General features: G+C 45.9%; 1 protein-coding gene across 9 annotated transcripts in view; it reads left to right on the top strand.

The window, feature by feature from the left end:
* Nucleotides 1-23,099, top strand: part of XPNPEP1 (X-prolyl aminopeptidase 1) — a 61,300-nt gene extending 38,201 nt beyond the window's left edge. For all 9 annotated transcript variants that reach the window (XM_007964057.3, XM_073019323.1, XM_038009547.2 and 6 more), the window contains 14 exons: nt 1,418-1,513; nt 3,619-3,700; nt 5,225-5,435; nt 6,933-7,022; nt 7,657-7,707; nt 9,526-9,584; nt 9,716-9,793; nt 12,330-12,401; nt 14,525-14,585; nt 16,090-16,159; nt 17,048-17,221; nt 17,923-17,999; nt 19,160-19,258; nt 22,558-23,099. In XM_007964057.3, coding sequence (XP_007962248.2) covers nt 1,418-1,513; nt 3,619-3,700; nt 5,225-5,435; nt 6,933-7,022; nt 7,657-7,707; nt 9,526-9,584; nt 9,716-9,793; nt 12,330-12,401; nt 14,525-14,585; nt 16,090-16,159; nt 17,048-17,221; nt 17,923-17,999; nt 19,160-19,258; nt 22,558-22,686 — 1,349 coding nt within the window. In that variant the 3' untranslated portion in view covers nt 22,687-23,099. The remainder of the gene's footprint in view (nt 1-1,417; nt 1,514-3,618; nt 3,701-5,224; nt 5,436-6,932; nt 7,023-7,656; nt 7,708-9,525; nt 9,585-9,715; nt 9,794-12,329; nt 12,402-14,524; nt 14,586-16,089; nt 16,160-17,047; nt 17,222-17,922; nt 18,000-19,159; nt 19,259-22,557) is intronic.
* The last annotated feature ends 592 nt before the right edge of the window (nt 23,100-23,691 follow it).

Here is a 23,691-nt window from a genome sequence, read left to right as displayed (position 1 = left end):
ACATATTTGATATTGGAAATAGAGCATAGAGGTTTCTAGGTTCCATTTCCCTTCTTATGTCAGCATTTGTAGATGTACCTTCCTAGGCCTCTGTCCTCCGTCTTGTACCTTCTGCTTTAGAGGCTTTGGGGTGTGGGTGTGTTTCCCTGGCCTGTGTGATAGTGCTGGGTAAGCAGCGTGTTCTCGGAACCATTGTGTGGATTTAGGAAGCAGTGAAGGGGCAGAGGGAGAGGCCTGGAGGTGGGGCTGCAGGGGAGGGCGTCTTGCTGTAGAAACAGAGGTAGATGGGGGATGACTGTGGAATGTAGGCAGGTTGCCCAGAGGGGTCCTGGGAAGAAAACATGACAGCCTAGATTCTGGGCCAAGTTTTAAATAGCATTCCCGAACTGATCTTCAAAGCAGACCTGGGTGTGGGGGCAGCTCCCAGCCTGCTTTCTTGTGTGACATCTTCACTAGAGGGGTATTGCTGAATGGGGAGGATGGGTCCAGTGAGTGGCCCAGGGTCAGCTAAATATTTTCTGTCAGCGTGGTTTGAAATTTTTTTCACTAGAGCAGAAGCTCTGACTTGTTGCTTATAGGAGAGGGGAGAGCAAATGTTGCTGATAAAGCTTTTGTTCAGTACACATTTGGGTGCCTACTATCTGCAGGATGCCGTGCAAGGTGCTGAGTGAATAAGACAGATGCCCACCCAGTTGGCTGTTCCCTGAGTTATGAATGCTGCCCTGGTAGGGTGGTTGTGGTGGCAATGGAGTGAGCTCCTCTAGCACCACAATTTCATCTTGCAGAGCAGCAGGGAGGCCTTGGCAGTATCTGAAAGGGCAAGTGTGATTTGGAAGTGGTAATCACAGTGAGTCAGACTACAGGGAATTCCTAGGTCTTAGCACTGAAAGGCAAGTCTTGCAGCCCCAGGAACATCAAATGGTGGGTGCCGTTCCCCTGACCTCTGAGACTGGGTGAGTTCCCTCTGCTGGGTGGTATGTTGATGTAGCTCCCTGTGTGTCCCCTATTGCATCAGTATTTACAGTAGTGTGTTAATTGCTGGTTTCATTGTCTGTCTTCCCTTCTATATTATAAGCCCCATGAAGACAGGGACTGGGACTGGCTCAGAGCTGTAACCACAGTGACCAGCAGAGTGCCTGGCATGTATCTATGCCTGGCAGATCTGGATGCTACACAGGCATTTGTGGGATGCGTAAATGAATGAATTTTACTGGTGAGGCAATCAAGGCTCACGACAGTTAAGTGGCTTGGACACCTCTTGTATAGGGCTTGAATCCAGGCCTCTTGTCTGTGTAAATATAGCGTGCTCCCTGTAAGAAGTGGTGCTGATTAAAGATGTTTGGGGTAGGTTCTTTCACTGGGTTCCTACTGCTTTCTGGGACCAGGGCTGGAGTTAAAGCACATTTGTTTCTTGCAGGCATCTCCTGGAAGGACAAGGTTGCAGACCTTCGGTTGAAAATGGCTGAGAGGAACGTCATGTGGTTTGTGGTCACTGCCTTGGATGAGATTGCATGTGAGTGCTCTGGTTTCGCTGTTTGGGCATGTTACCCGATCTCTCCTTTGGGTCTCTGGGAATCTGTGTGTTCATGCCATTCAACTTTTCTGAGTGGCCAGGGAATAAGCAGAAGACTATGTTCCAAATGGGTATAGGAGATGCCAATTAGGATGAAGGAGAAAGAATTACAGGGAATTGGGGAGGGGAGTAAGGCTTGCCCAGAGCAGTATTACAGCTGGGTGATGCTCACCTCTGGCCAGTCCCTCAGGACCATGGCACCTCTAAGGAAGGGCATTTCCTACAAATATTTTATGTCTGTCAGCCTCTTTGTAGATGTAGAAGTGGGATCATAGCAGAGGCCTTCTTTCTTTACACTTGTCCTGTCGTTTCCTAAGGTCTTTATAGTGAGAATGTTCTGGGAATATTTCTACCTCAGAAAACTAGGAACCAAAAGTTCTTCCCCAAGCCCTTTGATATTAGCAGTTTCTCAATCTTTAGACCTTAACCCACCTTCATGCAATTGTTCAGCACCTTCTTTCATCTAAAACCTGATGGAATCTGGTTGAACTTTCCTGTCCTGTCTTCTGGTTTCTGAGTCGATTTGACCCAGGGCAACTGAGGAGAGGCACTGCTTTATCTTTTTGCCTTCTCGCTAGAGAATGAGACCCTGCTGCAGTGTCCTCTCTCTTCAATTCCTGCGTCTTCCATCCCCAAAACATTGTCAAGTGTATCAGTGACTTACATCCTTAATTAACTTAATGACCTCAGCATCAGAGAAAAACACATGGAAAACTTTTTTCCCTCCCCGATTGTAACAAAAACACAATCTCATGATAGAAAACTTGGAAAGTGCAGAGGAAGTAAAAAGAAGAAGAAAAAAATCACCTATAAATTCTGTTACTTAGAGATGATCAGTGTCAATATTCTATGCATATATCATTTTATGGCCTGATTTTTTTCACTGTATCAGTATACTATAAGCATATATAAGCATAATTTTAAGTGAGTATTAAATATTCCATCATGTGGTTATACCATAATTTATTTAACTGTTTCTCTAAGGATGACCTTTGGGTTATTTGCAGTAATCCCGTAATTTATTACGATGCTACCATGAAAATCTTGGTTCATGAATCTACGTCTTAGTGTTTGATAATTTTCTTCCTATTTCTGGTTGGCTTTTAGGGCTTTTGACCCATTTTGCCCTTTGCCTGCCAGAAAGTTTGCACCTTGGTATTTGAATTTGTCCATCTTGTCACACCCTAACCCCAGGTACTGTCATTTTTTAAGAAGTGCTAGTATGATAGGTAAAAAATGTTGCCTCATCACTTTATTTTGAGAAGCCATTATTTTAAAATAGAGGTTGTACGTTTAATGCCCAGGCCTTTTTTTGCTCTGATCCTCATGAGAACAAGTGATGGAAGCTGGAAGTCGTGGGACCAGAACTGTGCTCTCTCCTGGTCTCTCTCGTCGTCAGACGTTCAGCAACATCACTGACACTGGCTGTCCGCAGGTCCTCCACCCAGTCGTGGTGCCGGGGCAGACCCATGGGTGGGCTGCAGGCTCTGATTTCATTCGTGAGCTGCAGCCTCGCTGACTCACTGCTTTTCTTTCCACCTCTGACAGGAAGCTCCGTCACTATGGGGCTCACTGACCCTTACAGAGGAGGCTTGCCTGGCTTCCCTTGTGTGGGGGTCTCAGTTTTTCTACCCTAGGTCATCTGCCTCAGAAGGGAGAGAGTGCTTGTCTCCTTCCCTTTTATTTGGGAGTGCTAGAGGTTTGTCGGCTTCAAGGCCAGGCCTGGCAGGTCACCACTAGGCGGATTGCATTTCAACTGCTTGTGGGGGCAGTTCTCAGGATTTTGACTAATAGCTTTTATTCCCTTCTCCTGGCAGTGATGTGGAAGCATGAGAAACAGCTTTGGTGCCCTCACGTGGTGGACATGAGCAATTGCAGTTCAGAGGTGGAACCAGACAGGAGTCAGGCTCCCAGCTTTTCTGTGTGATTCCACTGAATCCTTCCACAGCAGCTGGACTCCACGCTGAAGCTCTTCCCTCCCCCTACAAGCGACCCCTTAGAATCTTAAGTCAGACAGGTGACAGGGACTTTGATTTCTTTTCTAGGGCTATTTAATCTCCGAGGATCAGATGTGGAACACAATCCAGTATTTTTCTCCTACGCAATCATAGGACTAGAGACGATCATGTGAGTGTTTGCCCCGCATCTGGAACTCCCTTCCACAGCTCCTCAGAGCCCTCGTGTGCCCTTTCTGGTCCTGGCCCACCCATCACTGCCTGATAGTTCACTGATGTGCTTCTTTTTTCTTGCCCTTTTAACATTTTCCCTTCTTGTCTTCCCTAGCAGTAGGTGTTTATTTATATCCTGCCTCTCTTTGAGCCCCCAAAATGATTTGAAACGCATGAAAGTGTCTGTAGTACTGTGAGACTAAAAAACAAGTAGGTGAGGACGTTAGGACCAAGCTGGAGTGAGGTTAGTTCACAACATTTTTGCTGCAAGGTCTTGTTCAGGCCACACATTCTTTGGCAAGTTTTCTAGCAGCCAGTGTAAAGGGGTATATATGTTCAACTGTACAATTCTGGGTCCACAATGCAAATAAACCCAGTCATTTTGAAGGTCAAAAATAATATGGGAAAACCCCTCCAGCTTACGCTTTGTTGAATTGTCAGTTTATTTTTTCAAAGCATTTCTTATAGCCTTTTTTTCATTACTGTTCTAGTTAAATAGCTTTTTGTATTAAGACAACACATTTATTAAGTGCCGGTGATGTGCTTAGGGTCTCTGTTAGATGCTAGGGTGACTGAAACAGGACGGGGTCCTGGGTTGGAGTCAGGGAGATGAGCATGTCCTCTTTCTAAAGTATTTGGGCACATAAGTGGGCACCAGTGTGCTTGTGGGAAGGATGCAGGTGTTATGAGAGGGGCCTGACCTAGACTTGGAGATCAGGGGATACTCTTGGGGAAAGTAATATTGAAGCAGAGAGTAAGGATAAATGTGGGTGAGTTAGGTGAATGGCAGGGTGAGGAGGAGCGGGGAACCGTGATCCAAGCAGAGGGAACAGCATTTTCAGACACTCTGGGCAGTAGAGAGCACAGTGCATGTGGAGGACCTGAAGTGGTTCAGTGAGGTCAGAACATAGTGAGGACAGAATGTGAGCAGGGGCAGCAGAGAAGAAAGGCCTTGTGGGCTGCATTCAGGAGCTTGGGTTCTTGCTCTGAACAAGAATAGTGGGAAGCTGTTGAAAGAATTTTTCAGAGGGAACCACGTGTTCGACGTACAACTTGTAAAGAATATTATGACTGAAACATCGGTAGACGGGGAAAGACTTAGAGGCTGTGGCACTAACCCAAGTGAGAGATGGTGGGACCTGAACCTGAGTGGTGACTGGGCGAGGCTGTAGTTGAGCTGGACAGATTAGATGGAGATTTAGGCTGTGGGTCCCAAGGTCTTAATGAAGGACGGGAAGAGGGTCATCAGTGAAGGACACTGCCCAGATTCCTGGCTTGGTGAATTGGGTGGATGATGACAACATAAACAGGGACAGGGAATGCAGCTTGGAGGGCAGGATTTGGGAAAGGAGTGGGGAGGAGAGAAAAGGGGCTTGGTTTTGGTTGCCAGGAAACAGAGCCTGATGTGTATGTGTGTCTGTGTTGCCACCCTCTCACTCATGTTCCCTCCTTTTGCTGCCACCCACTTGTCCTCCATCTGCAGGCTCTTCATTGATGGTGACCGCATAGACGCCCCCAGTGTGAAGGAGCACCTGCTTCTTGACTTGGGTCTGGAGGCCGAATACAGGATCCAGGTGCATCCCTACAAGTCCATCCTGAGCGAACTCAAGGCCCTGTGTGCTGATCTCTCCCCAAGGGAGAAGGTGTGGGTCAGCGACAAGGCCAGCTATGCTGTGAGCGAGGCCATCCCCAAGGTTGGTGACCCCACTTTGGTCCATCTAAACTCTGCCACCCGCTTCCCAGTTCTGGTATTGTCTTTGGAGCAGAGGCAGACTTCTGAGGCTGCCCGTTGGATCAGAACTGTGGTCTCCCTGGATGAGGCCTTAGAGCTGGAGCTGTATCAAGAGCCTGAGGGCCCTTATTGCTTGTTGAGTCTTGTGTTTTCCAGAGCATGGCATGAGAGATTATTTTAGGTGGTACACATTATTATTTAGGTTTACTTAAATGTATCTGTTTCAACAGCATTTAGCATATAGTAGAAAAACCATAACTAGCAGGAGTTCGTGATATTATAATTATTTAAAATAAAGTTGAATTTAATAAAGCTGATTTAAAGATGGTTTAAAGAAAAGTACTGAGTGAATAAGGGTACAGTGGATAAGAAGCTAGGGTAAAAACTGTGCAGGTGGTATGAGAATGCTTGAAGCTTGGGAAATGCTTCTCTACCCCCTCCTTCTGCCCCACCACATTTTATAGCTAAGGACACTTGAGGCCCAGAGAGGACTGGGGAGTTGGGGACTTGTCAAATTCAAGTGATAGTGATAGGCTTGCCCTTTACTGAGCCCTTGCTGGGCAGTGCTAAGCAGCTGACACTTGTTGCCTCATTTTAATTAGGGTCTGGGATAGGACTGGAATCCAGGCCTCTTTAGAGGTAGGCTTTTCTACTGTCCTGCCCTTGGCCTCTGGCTGCCAAGTGGCCTTTGGCAAGCCCAGTGATGTTCTCTCTTCTCCACTGATCAGTGGGCCATTCTGGGAAGAGACCAGGTCTGGCTGTCTAGATCTGGCTTGCCATTGTACCCCTGCCACCATCACACACAGTGTGACTCCTCCTCTCTCTCTCTTCTCTCTCTCTGGAGAGAAAGAGAAAAGGAGATAAGATCACGAAAGCAATTTGAGAAGCTCTGTGCAAGTGTCAGGTGTGCTGAGGCCCCGTCTGCTGGATTTTAACTTGTTCTCAAATTGGAAAGGGTCTTCTCTAGCCTTTTAAGATCAGATCATTATCAGTAGCTGAGATAGGACCACTGGGTGGGAAGGGAGGGAGCAGGAGACCTCACTCATCAGGTCATGTGCATCGCCAGACAGGGAGAAAAAGCCCCCTTTGTACAGCAAGAGAAGGGTAATTTCGGTCAGGCTTTCAGTGGTTAGTGAACTCTAACCACAACCACAGTGGTTTGGAAAGCAGTGTCTTGCTGATGGCAGGCAGCCAGCAGTCTCAAAGAGCTAAGGGAGTGAGGGATGGAAGAGAGACACCTTGTTTGATGTACCTACTCTTTTTGGTTGAGCTTAAGCTCAGGGTCATCAATCAAAAGGTACAGGTCGTTGGGGCCCCAGGGGACAGCTATGTGGGTCCCCAGGGGGAGCTCTTCAAATGATTGGTCTAAAGTAAGTTCTGCTGAGCAAACAGGTTGTTGCCTTGGTCTTGAGTGGGTGCAGTAGGTTTGGTTTCCCACCCTACTGCCCTTTGCCTCTAGGACCACCGCTGCTGTATGCCTTATACCCCCATCTGCATCGCCAAAGCTGTGAAGAATTCAGCCGAGTCAGAAGGCATGAGGCGGGCTCACGTGAGTAGAGGAGCTGGTGCAGAAGATGGGATGTGAGGTGGTCAGAAGGCCTGGTGCCTTCACCTCCTCTGTGGCATTGAGCCTGGCACAAGGTTAGAATCTCTCTGAGCCTCAGCCTCCTGGCCTTCCAGAGTTAATGAGGGAATGAAATAAAATACTTGATGGATTAGATCTTTACAAAGTATAATACACAACACAAAAGGAGATATTGATGATAATAGTGTAGATGATGGTGATGACATGATGCTGATGAAGCCTCATAAAAGAGCCAGATTGTGTTTCAGAACAAAGGATGGGTCTCAAAAGATTTTGGGCTCAGAGGTGGCTTTTGATAGTGGCCTATTTTTTCCTGGCCCCTGTAGGGTTCTTAACCTTTAAGTTAACCTTTTGGAGGAAAAGGTGGGGCCTTTCCTGATTGTACCTGAACCACCGAATAGCAGAGGAGCCTTTCCCTGATAATGGGAGTTGCTGCACACACCGGCTTCCCAGAAATGTCCACATGTAAAGCTCTGGTTGCTGATGGTGTGTGACCCTGCAGGTACAGCCTTCTCAGTATTGCATTAGGGCTAGGCTCTGAATCTGGTCATGTGACTTTCAGTAATAACTTAAAAAAATGTCTCCATTGTTTGCACAGATTAAAGATGCTGTTGCCCTCTGTGAACTCTTTAACTGGCTGGAGAAAGAGGTTGGTTCTTAGTCTTTGTTTAATATGTGGGTATACATTATTCAGACCTACCTATATGTGATTCTAACTCTAGCATCCCCCATGCTCTGCTGACCATGAGGTCTGAGATCTTGATCAAATTTTTGGGCTCTATTTTAATAATACTCTCTGGAAATTTGGTGTGTGTAGATTTCAAAATTCTTTAATTATGAAAATAGTAACAAGAATGAAGAAAGAAGTTCCATAATAGAGTGGATGCTTTTTGGGTTAGGGAATCATAACTAAGTGGAATTTCATTATAAGGAAAAATGACTCTTATAATATTATTATAGGCAAGCTGATTGTATTAGGAGAAAAAGATCTTTGTGTACATTTTGAACTTCAGTTTAAGCCATGAACCTTTTTATATTAAATTGACTCTTGGCCGTTAATTTCTTGCTCTAGTTGGCAAGAGGATGGTTTCTCTGTGCTGTTGTTAAACAATATCATGTTCCCTTTAAGTACTGTATAAACAACTCTTTAATTGGAAAAAGAAAATATTGTCTTTATTCCCACCAGTGTAACTTTTTTCCTCATGTTTCCTTCTGGTGATTGTTCATCTATATAAATTATTATTATTATTTTTAACTTTTTTTTTTTGAGACGGAGTCTTGCTCTGTCACCCAGGCTGGAGTGCGGTGGCGCAATCTCTGCTCACTGAAAGCTCTGCCTCCTAGGTTCACGCCATTCTCCTGCCTCAGCCTCCCAAGTAGCTGGGACTACAGGTGCCCCCCACCACACCCGGCTAATTTTTTGTATTTTTAGTAGAGATGGGGTTTCACTGTGGTCTTGATCTCCTGACCTCGTGATCCACCCACCTCGGCCTCCCAAAGTGCTGGGATTACAGGAGTGAGCCACCACCCCCGGCCGTAAATTATTTTTAAAAATATAAATTATTTTTACATGTCTCTTAGTATGCAGATACATTTTTTTTTCTTTTTCATTTTTTTCTTTTGAGATGGGGTCTCATCTGTTGCACGGGCTGGAGAGTAGTGGTGTGATCACAGCTCACTGCAGCCTCAGCCTCCCCAAGCTCAGGTGATACTCCCACCTCAGCCTCCCGAGTAGTCGGGACTTCAGGAGTGCATCATCACGCCCAGCTGATTTTTTCTGTTTTTTTTTTTTTTTTTTTTTTTTATAGAGATGAGGTTTTGCCATGTTGCCCAGGCTCAAACTCCTGGGCTCAAGTGATCTGCCTATCTTGACCTCCCAAAGAGCTAGGAATATAGGTGTGAGCCATCACAACTGGTTTAGATATGATTCTGTGCTTTGTTTATTTCATTCTCTTAGACTCATAGTGTGAACATTTTCCATGTACATTGAGGCCTTAAAAAAGGATCCAAATGAAAACTCATCTAGTGGCTATACTGATTTACTAACCCAGTCCTCCTATTTTTAAATGTTTGGGTTGTTTTTAATTTTTTGCTGTTATCAGTAATCCTGCAATAATATCTCTGCATTTATCTTTTTTATTTCTCTAGAATGATTTTCTTAGGATGATTTCTTAGGAGGGGATGCTTTTGAATTTTTAAACTTAGATACATTGTTTTGGGAGGTTTTAGGATAAAATATTGAAGCACAATAGTTGAGTGAAAAATTAAATGAATAGAAACTGTTATATTTTAGATAGGTTTGGTGAGAACCTTTGGGAGTTCTCCCTTGCTGAGGATGTGTCCTGTAGATTGGGCAGTTGGGATGAAGAAATTGAGGAAAAAGTAAGCTTTTAAAGTATCTCCTCTAATTTGTAAGAGGCACACGTGGATTTATCTCACCAGATGATTATAAGCAATTTTCTCATAGGTTCCCAAAGGTGGTGTGACAGAGATCTCAGCTGCTGACAAAGCTGAGGAGTTTCGCAGGTAAGGATCCATTTGGGGGGACCCAGGAACCTCGTGCTGATTTTCTTGCAAGTTGAATGAGGCTGGAAGGGCCCTGAATCTTAGCACAGTAAAAACCTTTAAGCCACTCTGCTTCTGTCTTTCTGTTACAGACAACAGGCAGACTTTGTGGACCTGAGCTTCCCAACGATTTCCAGTACGGGACCCAACGGCGCCATCATTCACTACGCGTAAGGCATGCGGAGGAGCATGCTGCCGGGCATTGCTGCTTCTGCACAGGAGCCTGAGCAGGGGAGAGACATTATTTTACCAGAGGCCTCTGTGCCCACCTTCATCTGTCTGTTGAGACTGTAAAATGAAGAGAAATAAGACCTCTAAGGTTTTATTTTCTCCCAATCCCCAAGCCTCTGCCTTTTGGGAGCCTCCTCTTAGGCTCAGTATGGCGCTGGCATTCTCTACATTGTAGTCAGCTGGGTGTCCCTCTTTCCTTTTTGAAGCTGCAGGAACTGTATGTATAGCCCTTGCATCTTGATGACTGGGTTTTTTTTTTTTTTTTGAGACAGAGTCTCGCTCTGTCACCCAGGCTGGAGTGCAGTCGCGCGATCTCCGCTCAATGCAAGCTCCGCTGCCTCCCAGGTTCACGCCATTCTCCTGCCTCAGCCTCCCCAGAAGCTGGGACTACAGGCGCCCACCACCACGCCCGGCTAATTTTCTTTTTTTGTATTTTTAGTAGAGACGGGGTTTCACCGTGTTCACCAGGATGGTCTAGATCTACTGACCTCGTGATCCGCCTGCCTCGGCCTCCCAAAGTGCTGGGATTACAGGCGTGAGCCACCGCGCCTGGCAGGGTTTTTTTTTTTTTTTTTTTTTTTTTTTTTTGAGACAAGGTCTTGCTCTGCTGCCCAGGCTGGAGTGCAGTGGTGCTGTCACGACTCACTGCAACTTTGAATTCCTAGACTTAAGCAGTTCTCCTGCCTCAGCCTCCTGAGTCGCTGGGACTAAAGGCGTGTGCTACCACTCCTGGCTAATTTTTACATTTTTTTTTTGTAGAGATGAGGATCTTGATGTGTTGCCCAGGCTTGTCTCGAATTTCTGGACTCAAGCAGTCCTCTTGCCTCAGCCTCCTAAAGTGCTGGGATTACAGGCGTGAGCCACTGTGCCTGACCTATGGCTGGAATTTTTGAGTGGTTTTCTTTCCTGGTAACAGCAGTTGTTTTGTACTAGTCTGTATATCTTTTGAGCTCCGTCAGTTGCATACCAAAAAACCTTAGCACTAGGTTGTGGGGCAACCTGTTTTGGGTGGAGAGTACCCTCTTTTCCTGTCTCCCTGAGCCTGACGCCTGGCATCCCAGTATGTGGTATTTTTACCACATGGTCTACAAGAACCCATGGACCCACAGGGCCGAGCCTCCCTTCCCTGTGAGACAGAAGGGCACTGATATGTTTAGGACTGACAGATTTCCTGTCAGTCCTAAGGATGGTGGGAAATGTCATTAGGTGTGGCCGTTGGGCTTCAGCCTCGGCTCTGCCTGATTCAAACTGCTTTGCTTTGCATTGGGTATTTTGAGTTCTGTGCTTCCCCATCTGTTATATGCACAGCCAGTGAAAGAACACTGTCTCTCTGTGCTGTGCTTGGGCACACATTTTTCCCCCTTTGAATAATTGCTTTTAGAGTTTTTCATCTTGGGGCAGATTTTGAAGCTGTGTGTGGGAGACAGTCACAGATGTGACAGTACAGTTCCCTCGCTTAATGCTTCTGTTCCAGCATAAAAATATCAGAGGGACTTCAGTTTTTGTTTAACTCAGGATGAATTTCCTGGCTGGATACTATCCTAGAATTTTGTGTATAATTAAAACATTAAACAATTTCATGCCAGTGGGGAAGAAATTTGCCTCTGCTTTGGCATTTCTTCATTGTGGGTGGTTGGAAGCCTGTTTAGAGGCAGGGTTCTGGAGGGCACCGGTTGTCTGTTTCAGTTGTTCAGCTTGTATGTGGACTGCTGCCCTTATTGCTGAAGAGGGGGTGGTACCTGGAGATGGAGGACAGCCTCACTTCAGCTGCAGGGCAGAAGCACGGAGTGCTCTCATCCCTTCGGGCGTTTCCCAGTGCAGTGATATGGTTTCGAAAATGGCGTGGGGAAAGCGATCACTTTTTGAAAATACCTCATGTTTGTTTGAAAAAAGAGCTCCAGCAGAAGAATATCATGATCCATTCCTTTTCCCAGCAAAATTCCTTTAGTTTTTCTCCCAAATAAGACATTTACCCCTGCCTGTCCAGTGGTCAGGGAAGCGAGTGGGGAGGTACCTGCTGGGGTCAGGGCTGAAGGAGGGGCCTGAAGGCTGAGGCAGGGGCCTGGGGCTCCCAGAGACAAGCAAGTCTGCAGTGACTCCAGGCTGCTCCTGTCCCAGTTCCCAGGACTCTAGCTAGGTCCTGTTGCTTCTAAGGATTCTCATTTTTTTAGCTTTGACAATTATCTTTTGAACACCTGTTTTATTCCAGACACAAACAAAGGTAGACATAAAGAAATGTGTTATTTTTCCCCTCTTGAGCTCTTTATCTCTGTTGGTGAGATAGGTCGATTGGATTTTTGAAAAGTAGAAGTTTAATATTAGTTGAAATAATTCATTTATTGGGTAACTTATTTTCATATGATTTCAGGCTTATGTAAGTTGCAAGAATAGTATAAAGAGCTCTTGTGTGTCCTCCTCCCAGATTCACTAAGTGTTACATTTGTGGAATAATTAATTTTTAATTAACTTTGTTAGGCCAGTCCCTGAGACGAATAGGACCTTGTCTCTGGATGAGGTGTACCTCATTGACTCGGGTGCTCAATACAAGTAAGTAAACCAGGACTGCTGTGGAACTTGACTCTGTGATTCAAGGCAGTTGAGAAGGTGGACAGCTGAGCTCCAGCTGAGAGTACTCAGCTGGTCATCACACCCTGTGCTGGCCACTAATGGAATCGTTCCTGTGTCTTGTCCTTTTTTTCACCCCTATTTGAAATAGCCCAATTGTGACTCTGTTCTCACAAAAGACTGTTTGATAGAAATGTTATAGTCCTTGGCCGGAAGTTTTAAAAATATAATTAAACAACTGTGAAATAAAGCAAGCTTTTGGAACGGTTGAAAGTTTTCTACCCCAGCCCATGAACCGCCTGCCGGTTCCCTGTACTTGCAGCCACCCCAGGGCCTTATGAAGTCAGGGATTCATTTTGAATGAATGGGTGAGAAATGAGGGCTGCCGCCAGATTTCTGAATTCCCTTCTCCATGCTGCTTTCACTGCTATCTTCTCTGGAAAAGTTCCTCAGAGAAGAACCCAAGATTTGGTTGGGTCTTGATACGGAACCCATGAGAAGGAGTAAGAATAGACCCTGTCTGCGTTAAGAGAGTACGAGCAAGGCCTTTTAATGCTGCTCCATTCCCCCACTGAATTTGGGACTGTGGCTAAGGGAGGACCTAATTATTGAATGAGCTCAGCCAATTATGTGGCAGCCATGCCTGGCCTTGGGACACGGGGGTGTTAATAATATCAGCCTAGAGCTAAGGATTGCTTGGTAATGGTGTAAACTTTTGTTCTCTCCTAAATTTTAGCAGAATTCTAGAAGTTATCCTTTCTATGTTAGGGATATAGTCTAGTATGTGTTAAGATATGTACTTGGATATTTTTAGGGTCTCTATCCAGGAATCCCCCTGCTGTCCTAACAGGAGGAGTTGGGTTTTGGCCCTCTTTTGCTAGAGATGGGCTCCTGTTTTCTTTGCCTTCTTGCGTCTTGTTCATAACCCCAGTGATAGTGTCTCTCATGAAGCAGCCCTTACGCTGTAGAATGTGTGTGTCAGGGGCTGATGTCACTCCCACTTTATTTAGCCATCCCTGCATTCACATTTTGTTTCATTTTTATTTTATTTTATTTTTTATTTATTTATTTATTTTTTTGAGACGGAGTCTTGCTCTGTCGCCCAGGCTGGAGTGCAGTGGCGCGATCTTGGCTCCCTGCAAGCTCCGCCTCCCGGGTTCTCGCCATTCTCCTGCCTCAGCCTCCCGAGTAGCTGGAACTACAGGCGTCCGCCATCTCGCCCGGCTAATTTTTTGTATTTTCAGTAGAGACGGGGTTTCACCGTGTTAGCCAGGATGGTCTCGATCTCCTGACCTCGTGATCCGCCCGCCTCGGCCTCCCAAAGTGCTGGGATTACAGGCGTGAGCCACCGCGCCCGGCCTTGTTTCATTTTTAAAAATAACTTTATTGGGGTAAAATTTATGTGCCATGTAATTCACCCACTTAAAATATACAATTAATTTTTTTTTTTTGTATATTCACAGAGTTTTGCAGCCATCAGCACAATCAAGTTTAGAACATTTTCATTACCCCAGAAAGAAACCTCATACCTAATAGCAGTCACTCCCCCCTTTTCCAATAGCCTGGAGAACCACTACTGTCCTTTCTGTTTCTATGGATTTGCCTATCCTGGACACTTCATAGAAGTGGAATTGTATTATGTATGGCTTTCTGTGTCTGGCTTCTGTCATTTAGCACAGTGTCTTCCAGGTTCATCCATGTTGCAGCATGTATCAGTATTCCATTCCTTTTTATTACTGAATAGTATTGCACTGTGTGGATAATCCCCCATTTTGTTTATCCATTCATCAGTTGTTGGACATTTCATCTGTTTCCACCTTTTGGCTATTATGAATAATGTGGCTATGAACCTTCATGTACAAGTTTTTGTGTGGATGTATGTTTTTGGTTCTCTTGGATATATAACTAGAAGTGGAATTACTGGGTCATATGGTGACTATGTTTAACCTTTTAAGGAACTGCAAACTAGTTTCAAAGATGGCTGTGCTATTATACATGCCCACCAGTACTGTGTGGGGGTTCTCACTTGTCTGCATGCTTGCCTGTGTCATATTTGACTTAAAGGTTATTTTGACGGGAAACCAATTTGTCCTTTTTTTGGAAAGGGATGGCACCACAGATGTGACGCGGACAATGCATTTTGGGACCCCTACAGCCTACGAGAAGGTAAGGCGGAGGCCAAAACCTTAAGAGGTCCTCTCTGCTTTCTTAAGAAGAACATTGCTTTTATGAAAAGAGATAGTATAAAGAAGTAAAAATTACATGTGGGGTAGTAAAATGACTCACTGCTGTGGAGTCAGGCTTATCTGCTTTACGAGGTTCATGTAATTAATTATTGGAGTAAGACATTTGGAGAAATTTTTAAAGCATTCTGCTACGGTTAGGGCAGCTCGGTTGCAAGTTTAAATATAATAGCTTTGGCCTTCTCTTGAGTCAGGAAATGCCTTTGAGGCTGGGGTGAGATAGTGAAATATATGCTTTATAAGCAGTGTCTAGATTTGATTTTGAAGGCCACCCCCTTCTTTTTTCGAGATTCTTATTTCCAGGCTTAACTCTCTGGGAACTTTCTGAAATGACAGACTCTATTAACTTTCTGGTATGATTGGCATGGAAAGGGGAAAGAGAGCTGTGAGGCGGAGAGATGTGTACCAGGCGTCTGGAGACTTGGCTTCAGAGCTTCTCTGCCATTTACTAGCTCTGTGACGTTGAACAAAGCAGTCACCATCCATAAAAATAAGAATAAAAGGACTCACCTTCCCAGCTGCCTGTGAATTCCCTTGAGCCCAGGCAGTTCCTGGATCATAGTCACTGCTCAGCAAATGCTGATCGAGCACCTAAATGAATCTGTTTGTCCAAGGGAGCTCCTTCAGGAAGATTATCCAAGGAAAAGGGTTTTATGCAATGTAGTGGGGCAGGTTTCATTGTCTTGGTTCCTTGCCTTGTCCCTTTGTATGCACCAGTGCCTTAGAAGAGTTTAGACCTTGCGTCTAGGATTATTTCGGTGTGACTCTTTTTGTGCTCTTCAAAGAGCTCAACCAGGCTGAGGAGAAAGGAGTTTTAGTCCTGACTCTGCACCTTACTGGCAAGCCGCTACACTTCTGAGTAGCACTTCTCTTGTCCGGACAGTGGGGATAACCCCTGAAGATAGGATGGTGGTAGGAAGCACAGCTGCTGAAGCAAGACTGCTTGGCCCCAAGGCCAGATGCTGCCACTTCCGCACTGTGTGATCTGGGCATGCTACTGAATCTCTGTGAAGCGAGGATAACAGTAGTGCCTCCATCGCGAAGTGTGGGATCAAACATGCAGGGCTTACAATAGTGTGTGGCACAGAGGACTCGCTCAGCAAATGTTAGCTAGGGTCATCCGTACTTTTTATTACTTTTCCATTCTTTCTAAGGCTCACGTGATGGAGTATGTCAGAGTGTTCATTATAAAGTCCCGTGGGGTCATCTCTCTGACAGTGCTCTTCTACTAAATTGAATTTCAAGATTTTCTGGGAAATTGGCCCCATGGCCAGGCTTTTTTTCCACCAGATTTTTTTCTTTTTACTTACGTTGTCTCTGTGATATTGCTAAAAACTTTAGCAGGCAGGATTTTGTGAACTACCAGAAAACTACAGGATTAGGCATCTGTCCCCATTCTGCAACATGCCCCTGGGTTTTCTTTGCAGGAATGCTTCACATATGTCCTCAAGGGCCATATAGCTGTGAGTGCAGCTGTTTTCCCGACTGGAACCAAAGGTAGGTGGTGCATTCTGTCACACGGCAGGCTCTTTTTCTTGTTCGAGAATCAAATATGTCTATGTTTGAGTGAAAGAACATGTCCTACCCTCACTGTGAGGTCCCTAGCCCACTTTAGGCCCAGCCAGGTGCTCATGGGGTGAGTCTGCAGAACCCACTGACTGAGCCCAGAGGCCTCAGGGAGCTGGGGTTAGGATTGGGCCCAGTACCCACTGTGCACCTTTCTCCTGACCACTTAGGTATTGGATGACACATGTGGATGGCTCCCAGGAGAGGACAAACCAGATGGGAAGGTGACAGGGCCTGAGTGGAAGTTGGTGCAGCCTCCTGTCTGCCCTTTAATACTGAGCCAGTGCTTCCTTTCTGGATTCTTAGGATTTATTTTACTGGGACCCTGACTTTAGCTATGTACTACTTTGCTTGAGGCCTGGTAGGTGGAGCATTGGACTGGGCATTGACAAGACGTGGGCCGCATTGCTTCTGGGTAGATGAGACGTGTACTCATCTCCCTAGGCCTCAGTTGCCTCATCTGTCATGCCTGCCTGCCTGCTTGCAGTCTGGTTAGAATCTCATCTTTGTAATTCTGAAACCTTAGGGTCGCAGAGCTGGGAAGGGAATGTCCGTGTCTTCTATGGCCTCTGTGTGCTGTAGGTGTCTATCGCACCTCACCAGCATCCTGAATGGATGATTGCCTAGCTTCGGACTGAACTTTGATTGTTCCTCAGGAGATTTGATTGTTAGAAAGTTCTTCCTTGTGCTGTGCTGAAATCTGAACCCTCCAGTAACTTACCTATTGGTTTCTGTTTCACGTTCTGGAGCCAAACGTAATAAATCTAATGTCTTAAAGCTCTGTACAAATATCATTAAGTGGCTCTTTCTATCTTTCAGGTCACCTTCTTGACTCCTTTGCCCGTTCAGCTTTATGGGATTCAGGCCTAGATTACTTGCACGGGACTGGACATGGTGTTGGGTCTTTTTTGAATGTCCATGAGGGTCCTTGCGGCATCAGTTACAAAACATTCTCTGATGAGCCCTTGGAGGCAGGCATGATTGTCACCGATGGTAAGTATCCATCACATATAGGGCATTCATGGATCCTTGAGCCTTTTTGAAAGCTATTTGTTGTTTTTTATTTTTTAATTAGTTTAAATTGGCAATAATTTTCCCTATCTAACAATAATGAAGTTTTCTGATTATAGAACTGATACATGTTCATTTTAGAAAAAACGAGATGGGAACTGTGTGAAAAGAAAATGAAAATCATTTGCAATCTAACCACTCAGGGGAAACATGACTTAATGTTTTGCTGTATTAGCTTTTGGTCTTTCAGATATGTAGATATCATTTTTTAAAAAAACCACTGAGATCATACTGGGCGTCTTGTCTATGTTCTGCTTTCTTACTTGATATACTGCTTTCCCCAGGTCATTGCCAAGTCTTTGTAAATATATTTTAATGCTTTCATTATTGTGTCTTATGGATGTGAACCATGATTTATTTAGTGGATCCATTGTTATTGTACTCCTTACCCTGTAGCCAGTGTGCAGGGACTTCAGAGTCTAGCTTTCTGTACCTCAAATGCTTATAAAAAAGTGGCCATATGAGAGAAGGTGGCATCTTTGGGCTCTTACACTGGATAGAGTGGGCCCTTCACCTGTTTCTTCTCCTTTGGAGTAGGGCAGTCATCCCAGGAGTGAAAGGTTCTCTCTGTGGACATCATCATCGTGGGCTGCTTCTCATTTTTGGGATTTGGTTTGTTTTAGAGCCTGGGTATTATGAAGATGGGGCTTTTGGAATTCGCATTGAGAATGTTGTTCTTGTGGTTCCTGTGAAGACCAAGGTGAGTATTTATTAAAAAATTTTTTCCTGTTCCTTAATGTGGGAAGATGAAGACTTAATGTCTTTGGAGCCAAGAGTATGCCATTCTGGGGCCAACATGGAGCCTTCTTCTCCAGATATCAGGGACTTTCCTGGAAACCACACTCCTTGCCTGCACAGCCAGAAAGAAAATCCTTAATGAACTGGGATCCAGAACTGGGATTCACGGACCATCAGGCTGATGCTTGCTTCACATAATTTGGGGCTCACAGTTTCCTATAGGCGGCCTGTTGTCTCTTCTGCTGGGGATGCCTGTTCAAGGTGCTAATTTCCAGGCCCATCCCAGACCCTAGAATCTCCACGGTGGGGGGCCTGGAAGCTGTAATTTTGTCACACTTCCCAGGTGACTTTTATTAGGTAAAGTTGAGGAACCCTGAGTTATCCAAGGGTCAGCCTCAAAGGCAATACAAGACAGGTGTTTCACCCTCTTCCCCCATCAGTGTTACCAAGGCTGCAGGGTTTTAGGCCCTAGGCTTTACCTAAAAGACCTGTTTGTGCCTCCTCCATTGGTGGAATTGAACAATTGGAGGGAAGTAGCTTCCTGTGTCAGCAAGGAGGTTGGCTGTGGGGATTTGCTCTCTGCTTTGGCATGGAAGTGACTATTCTTGGAAGTGACCTCCTGTCTTATTCCCAAAAGCTGCCATGAACAGAAACTCGACATATTCTTGTGTGCTCCAGTGGATAGATATGTTGTCGCCTGACGGGCCTGGCTGGGTCAAGACAGGCCACACACTTGACTGCTAAAAAAATGATATTGAGGACTTAAACCCCTGCATCCTGGAGAATCAAAACCAGAGATGCCCTTGAACCCAGACACCCCCATGCCCTGCCCCTGTTTCCTGTCACAGTAGACATTAGCCTTGTGGAACTGCTGCTGGGAGCCCCTCAGCACCCTTTGTTTGGCCCTTCCTGATGGCACAGGCCGTTGTTTGCGCAGTGGAGGAGCTCTTGGAAAGTGGCATCAGGTTTCCTGTGTGTCTGTGAAAAGTGGTGACCAGCTCACCACATCTTGGCTCCCAGTTACCCCTGGCTCTGAGGGATGGCATGCTGATGGAATGACCTCATGGTGCTTTAGCATAGTAAAGAGGAGTAAAAACGTCTATTTTCTTCTTTCTCCCACAGTATAATTTTAATAACCGGGGAAGCCTGACCTTTGAACCTCTAACTTTGGTTCCAATTCAGACCAAAATGATAGATGTGGATTCTCTTACAGACAAAGAGGTAATGGGGAAGTCTTGGTGGGCAGGCATGTTACTAGGGGAGATGGAGACTACCCTAAATAGTTCTAATCCATTCTCTAAATCCTAAATTCTCTAATTCATTTTCACTTTGTAATTTTTAAATTTAGAGGTCTAGGCCAGTTGAGTCTGAAAGCCCTAGGTTTTCTGAGGACTCTTGAGCTTTTCCTGTATTTGTTGGGCCTTCAGGTGGAGATAGTCCTGTTCCCCATAGCCATTCTAGGGCTGTAGGGTTTTGTGGGTGGAACTCGTACGCCACTGTTTAGCTGCACTGTTCCTCCGTAGCTGCACTGAGGCGTGTTTAGCAAATATGAGCCTATGTGTGTTCCCTACAAAAAGCCAGATGGATGGTGGGGCCTCTTGGCCACTGTACATACCAGATTGTTTTCTTGTGTTACATGAAACATTAACGAAATGCAAAGCAAAATCTATTATCGTGTGTCCCATTTTCACACGGACAAGGAGAAAGATAGTACCAGCCCTTCTCGGTTACTACTGTGGTCACTCTGGGGCAGTGAAACCCTTCACAAAGCCTGGGGCACAACAGTGCTTACTTGCTTAGCTCAGAGGGTTATGGGTCTTAACTCCTTCAGACCCTGGACTGATAAGGCCAGGTGAGATCGCAGTCCTGGGGACATGAGTAAGGCCTGAAGAGTCACACAGATGATCAAGGTCAGAGCAGAAACAAGGGTAAGAAATGGGGTAGGAACTGTTAGCACTAGACAGACAAAACAGTTCCCAAACCAGGAAACTGGAAGCCAGGAGGACACAAATTCCAGAGCAAGGCAGGGGTCAGAAGTTTCAATGAAAAGCAAATGACTGGTGGGAGCTGAAGGCAGGGTAAGCACGGTGGGTTACTCTGGGAATAAGATTTTGTTATTTGAGGCAGCCGCTGGCCTTTGAGTGCCTCTCAAGGCAGGAAAATTTCCTCACTGGTGCCCACTTGGGCCTTGTTCTTGGCGCTATAAAGGAAAGGGTCTTTGGGGGTCAAGGACCTTCCTTTCCACAGGAGCTGTGGAACGGGATTCTCCCAGCTAGAAGCCTCCTGCCTGTTCCAGCTCACAGATGGGTGACGAGAAAGGCCACCCACTTCCTGCTTAGCGTTCCTCTGTGCTTGAGTGCCTCTGCTTAACCATCCGTGCCCTTGGTTCAGCTGAACATTCGCACTCACAGGACCCACATGGGCCCTGCTGATACTGGGTGGGTTATGCAGCTTGCAGATGGATGTGGAAAAGGAGACTCAGCCTGTCAGCACAGTGTCCAGTGTGTCTCTTCAGCAGGAAGAGTCCTTCCAGTGTCCAGGGCTCTTGTCCAGTCCCTGTAAGTGTTGCCTTAGCTGAGAGGAAATGAGAACACATAGGTGGGCATGGGAGCCACCCTGCTTAGAATCCCTCTGCCCCATAGGAACCAGTGTCTTTTGTAATGGCCCTTGGGCACAGCTTCCAGGGACTTAGCAAGGGGCTTTCCAGTAATATGTCATTTCGTACTCTTGGAGTCCAAGACTATGGCTTCCTGCCAAGTAATTCTAGGTCATGCTGTCTTTCCTGTCCACATAAAGTGTACCCGTCAGGAGGCATTTCTCCCATATGACATTCCCCTTTATCCAGGGAAGTAGTGTATGAGGAAGCTTAAGTGAGGCCGTTTTTCCTTGAAGGAGAAAGAATCAGTCTACTCCCGTGACACTGGACATAGACCAGGGATCTGTGTTACGCTGTGGTTCATTCCTGCACCTTGCATGCCCACATCATTGAACTATTCTTTCGGCCAGTTACTCTTTGTGGGGCAGATAATGTCTTCTTAAAATACCTGGCTTTTAAAATATCTGGTCATTTGCCCTTTACTATTTAGCCTGTCTTTTGGAGTCACTTTAGGGACTTTTTGGTTGGCGTCTGCATTCTCATCACTTATCACCAGATGGCAGCAAAGGACCTTGTTCGGATGGGAATATGGCCAGCTGCAGACTGTCAGGGCCTTGTGATGGTCCTCAGGCCCCGCCGAGGCTGTCCACACTCCCACTTTTCCCTCCCTACTCCCAACCAAAAGGGCTTTGGGAGTTTGGCTCTGGCCCCAGGCTTACACCAGGGTGCTGCCTTCGCCTTACTGTTGAGCTGCTTTGGACAGTAGGCTGCTTTGTAGCCCTGCTGGCCTTCCTGTGGACACATAGCAATTTGCCTGCTTTTGACATCGTTCCCTGCCCCCATCACTTCCCTGACTCCCAGAAGGGGCTAGTAGGCTAGTAGGCTCTTCTCAGTAGGGATTGGAACCTTGGCTGGGTCACAGCCATTTGGTAACACCACCCTATCTGTCTGCTGTCAGTCCTTTGTAATTAATGGGCTTGTGTGCCCATCCTGACCCCAGCTGGGGTTATTTAAAGCCAGCTGGGCTTTGGTACCTGGCTGGATTGTAGTCCCTGAAGCCAGTACTTTTGTAACATCCCTGCCCTCCAGAATGGCCTTTGACTCATTTATGACAACCAGACCCGTGGCACTATCGGTCTCCTCAGCTTCCAGACAGCTACCCCATAGACAGTGGTGAGAGTGGCTTGTTGTCCTCTTGGTAAAACCTGCTTCACTCCAGACTTCACCTTTTTCCCTGTACAACCAAGGGGGATTTTGCCATCATGTCTAGTGGATCACTCCCTGTCCAGGCACCAAGTCCTGCCAGCAGGTCCTTCCTTTCACTCTCTTTTTGTCTCCTGCTCTTGTGGCATGTTGAGTTGAGAGTCTGAAAACTAAGCTTACTCCCAGCCCCACTCTGCTGTACCACAGTCTTTAACCACCACAGGTTTTGGGTTCATCTAGGCAGCTACACTCAAAAGACACTTATGGGCTTGACTGATCCTAGTTTTTTATTCAACTTTTTCAGTGGATATAGGATATGTAGCTCAGTGTGTTGGCAGGACAGTTTCGGGTGTCTCTCTTAGTAGGAGCTCTCAGAGAGTCCAGGGGCTCTTCCCCAGCTTACCGCCTCCCAGGATGGCTCAGGTGTAAGGGAATGAAGCCACACAGGTGGGAGCAGGAGCTACTGGCTTAGAGTCTACTGTCTATAATAGTAAACTGTTCTGGGGGCCTTTTCACCAGAAGCCATGAAGTCTGGTCCTATGTATTTCCAGGGAAACAGAACACAAGGAAAACACTTGTCTGTGAGTAAGGAGAAAGGGTGTTGCACACCTTTTCTCTCAGCTTGTGATCTTAGCACATGGGGGCCCTTGCTGTTGACCTGTTTATCCAGTTGTTAAAGATGGGGTGGTGAATACTGTGTCTGTCCTTCTCTCCCCTGCAGTGCGACTGGCTCAACAATTACCACCTGACCTGCAGGGACGTGATTGGGAAGGAATTGCAGAAACAGGGCCGCCAGGAAGCTCTCGAGTGGCTTATCAGAGAGACGCAACCCATCTCCAAACAGCATTAATACCTCCCTGGTTTTGTTTTTACAAAATGCTCTGGGGAAAGGAAGAAACGTGGCAGATCCCTGACATCTTTCCCCTTTCCTCTCCTTCTTCCCTACCTCCCCTTTTTACTTTAGACTTTAAGAAGAATAGAAAATCTTCTTATCCTCTTTGATATTTTATTGCAAACACTGAGTCTTTTATGATTTTTTAATTGTTGAGAACGAGCCAAGAATAAAATTGCTGCACCAGAAGGAGGGCCCCTCCAAAGTCGAACACTTGATGAAAGGGAGTTGCCCTGACTTCTCTGGCCAGTGATGGGGAAACAATGAGTGCTCCATGATGGTCATGTTCCAGGTGCTAGTACATCATTCATGATCACCTTAATGCTCATGAGACTATATTTATGATCAGTGAATAAAAATGTCAAAACTGTGCTTTGTCTTAGCTGTCTCTTTCTTCATGGTGCTGTCCCCCGGCATGTCAGGTGAGCTGATCTCCAGGGCTGCTGGCTCTGTGGCAGACATTTCCTAGGTGGTAGGGCCCCTTTGAGAAGAGACCCCTGGCTTTGCTGCACATTTGGGGGCTTATCTGTAAGCTTTTTCTTTTCTCTAGAAAACCTAATATGGTATTTTTATCTCAGTTTTTTTTTTCTGATTTTAAAATGTGTCACTGCTATGCAAAACACAATAAAAATTATGTCAAAAGTCAGTTTTCCAGAACTCACCCTATAGTAGATGCCTCAAGTGTCTTACCTACATGGCCACAGCTCTCATTGTTCTGTTACTTGTAGGCAGGATTCTGTGACAAGTGTCTGCAACTCCCATTCTGCAGGATTTCTTTTGACTTGTATATGTGGGGCAAGCTCCAAGGGTTGGAGAGTTAATGTCCCTGAGATCTCAGACCATCGTGTTTGGGGATGGGCAAATAGACTTCCTCATCCCTTGGCTAGGATATCTGAGATGTGTCTTACATTGTCACTCAGGGTTTTCCAGTGGGTTTGAGCCCCACTTGCCCACCATGGTAAC

This window comes from Chlorocebus sabaeus, chromosome 9 (assembly GCF_047675955.1).
Source record: "Chlorocebus sabaeus isolate Y175 chromosome 9, mChlSab1.0.hap1, whole genome shotgun sequence".
NCBI classification, from domain to species: domain Eukaryota; kingdom Metazoa; phylum Chordata; class Mammalia; order Primates; family Cercopithecidae; genus Chlorocebus; species Chlorocebus sabaeus.
The sequence above is the reverse complement of the archived record's forward strand: the minus strand, read 5'-3'. Positions and strand labels throughout refer to the sequence as shown.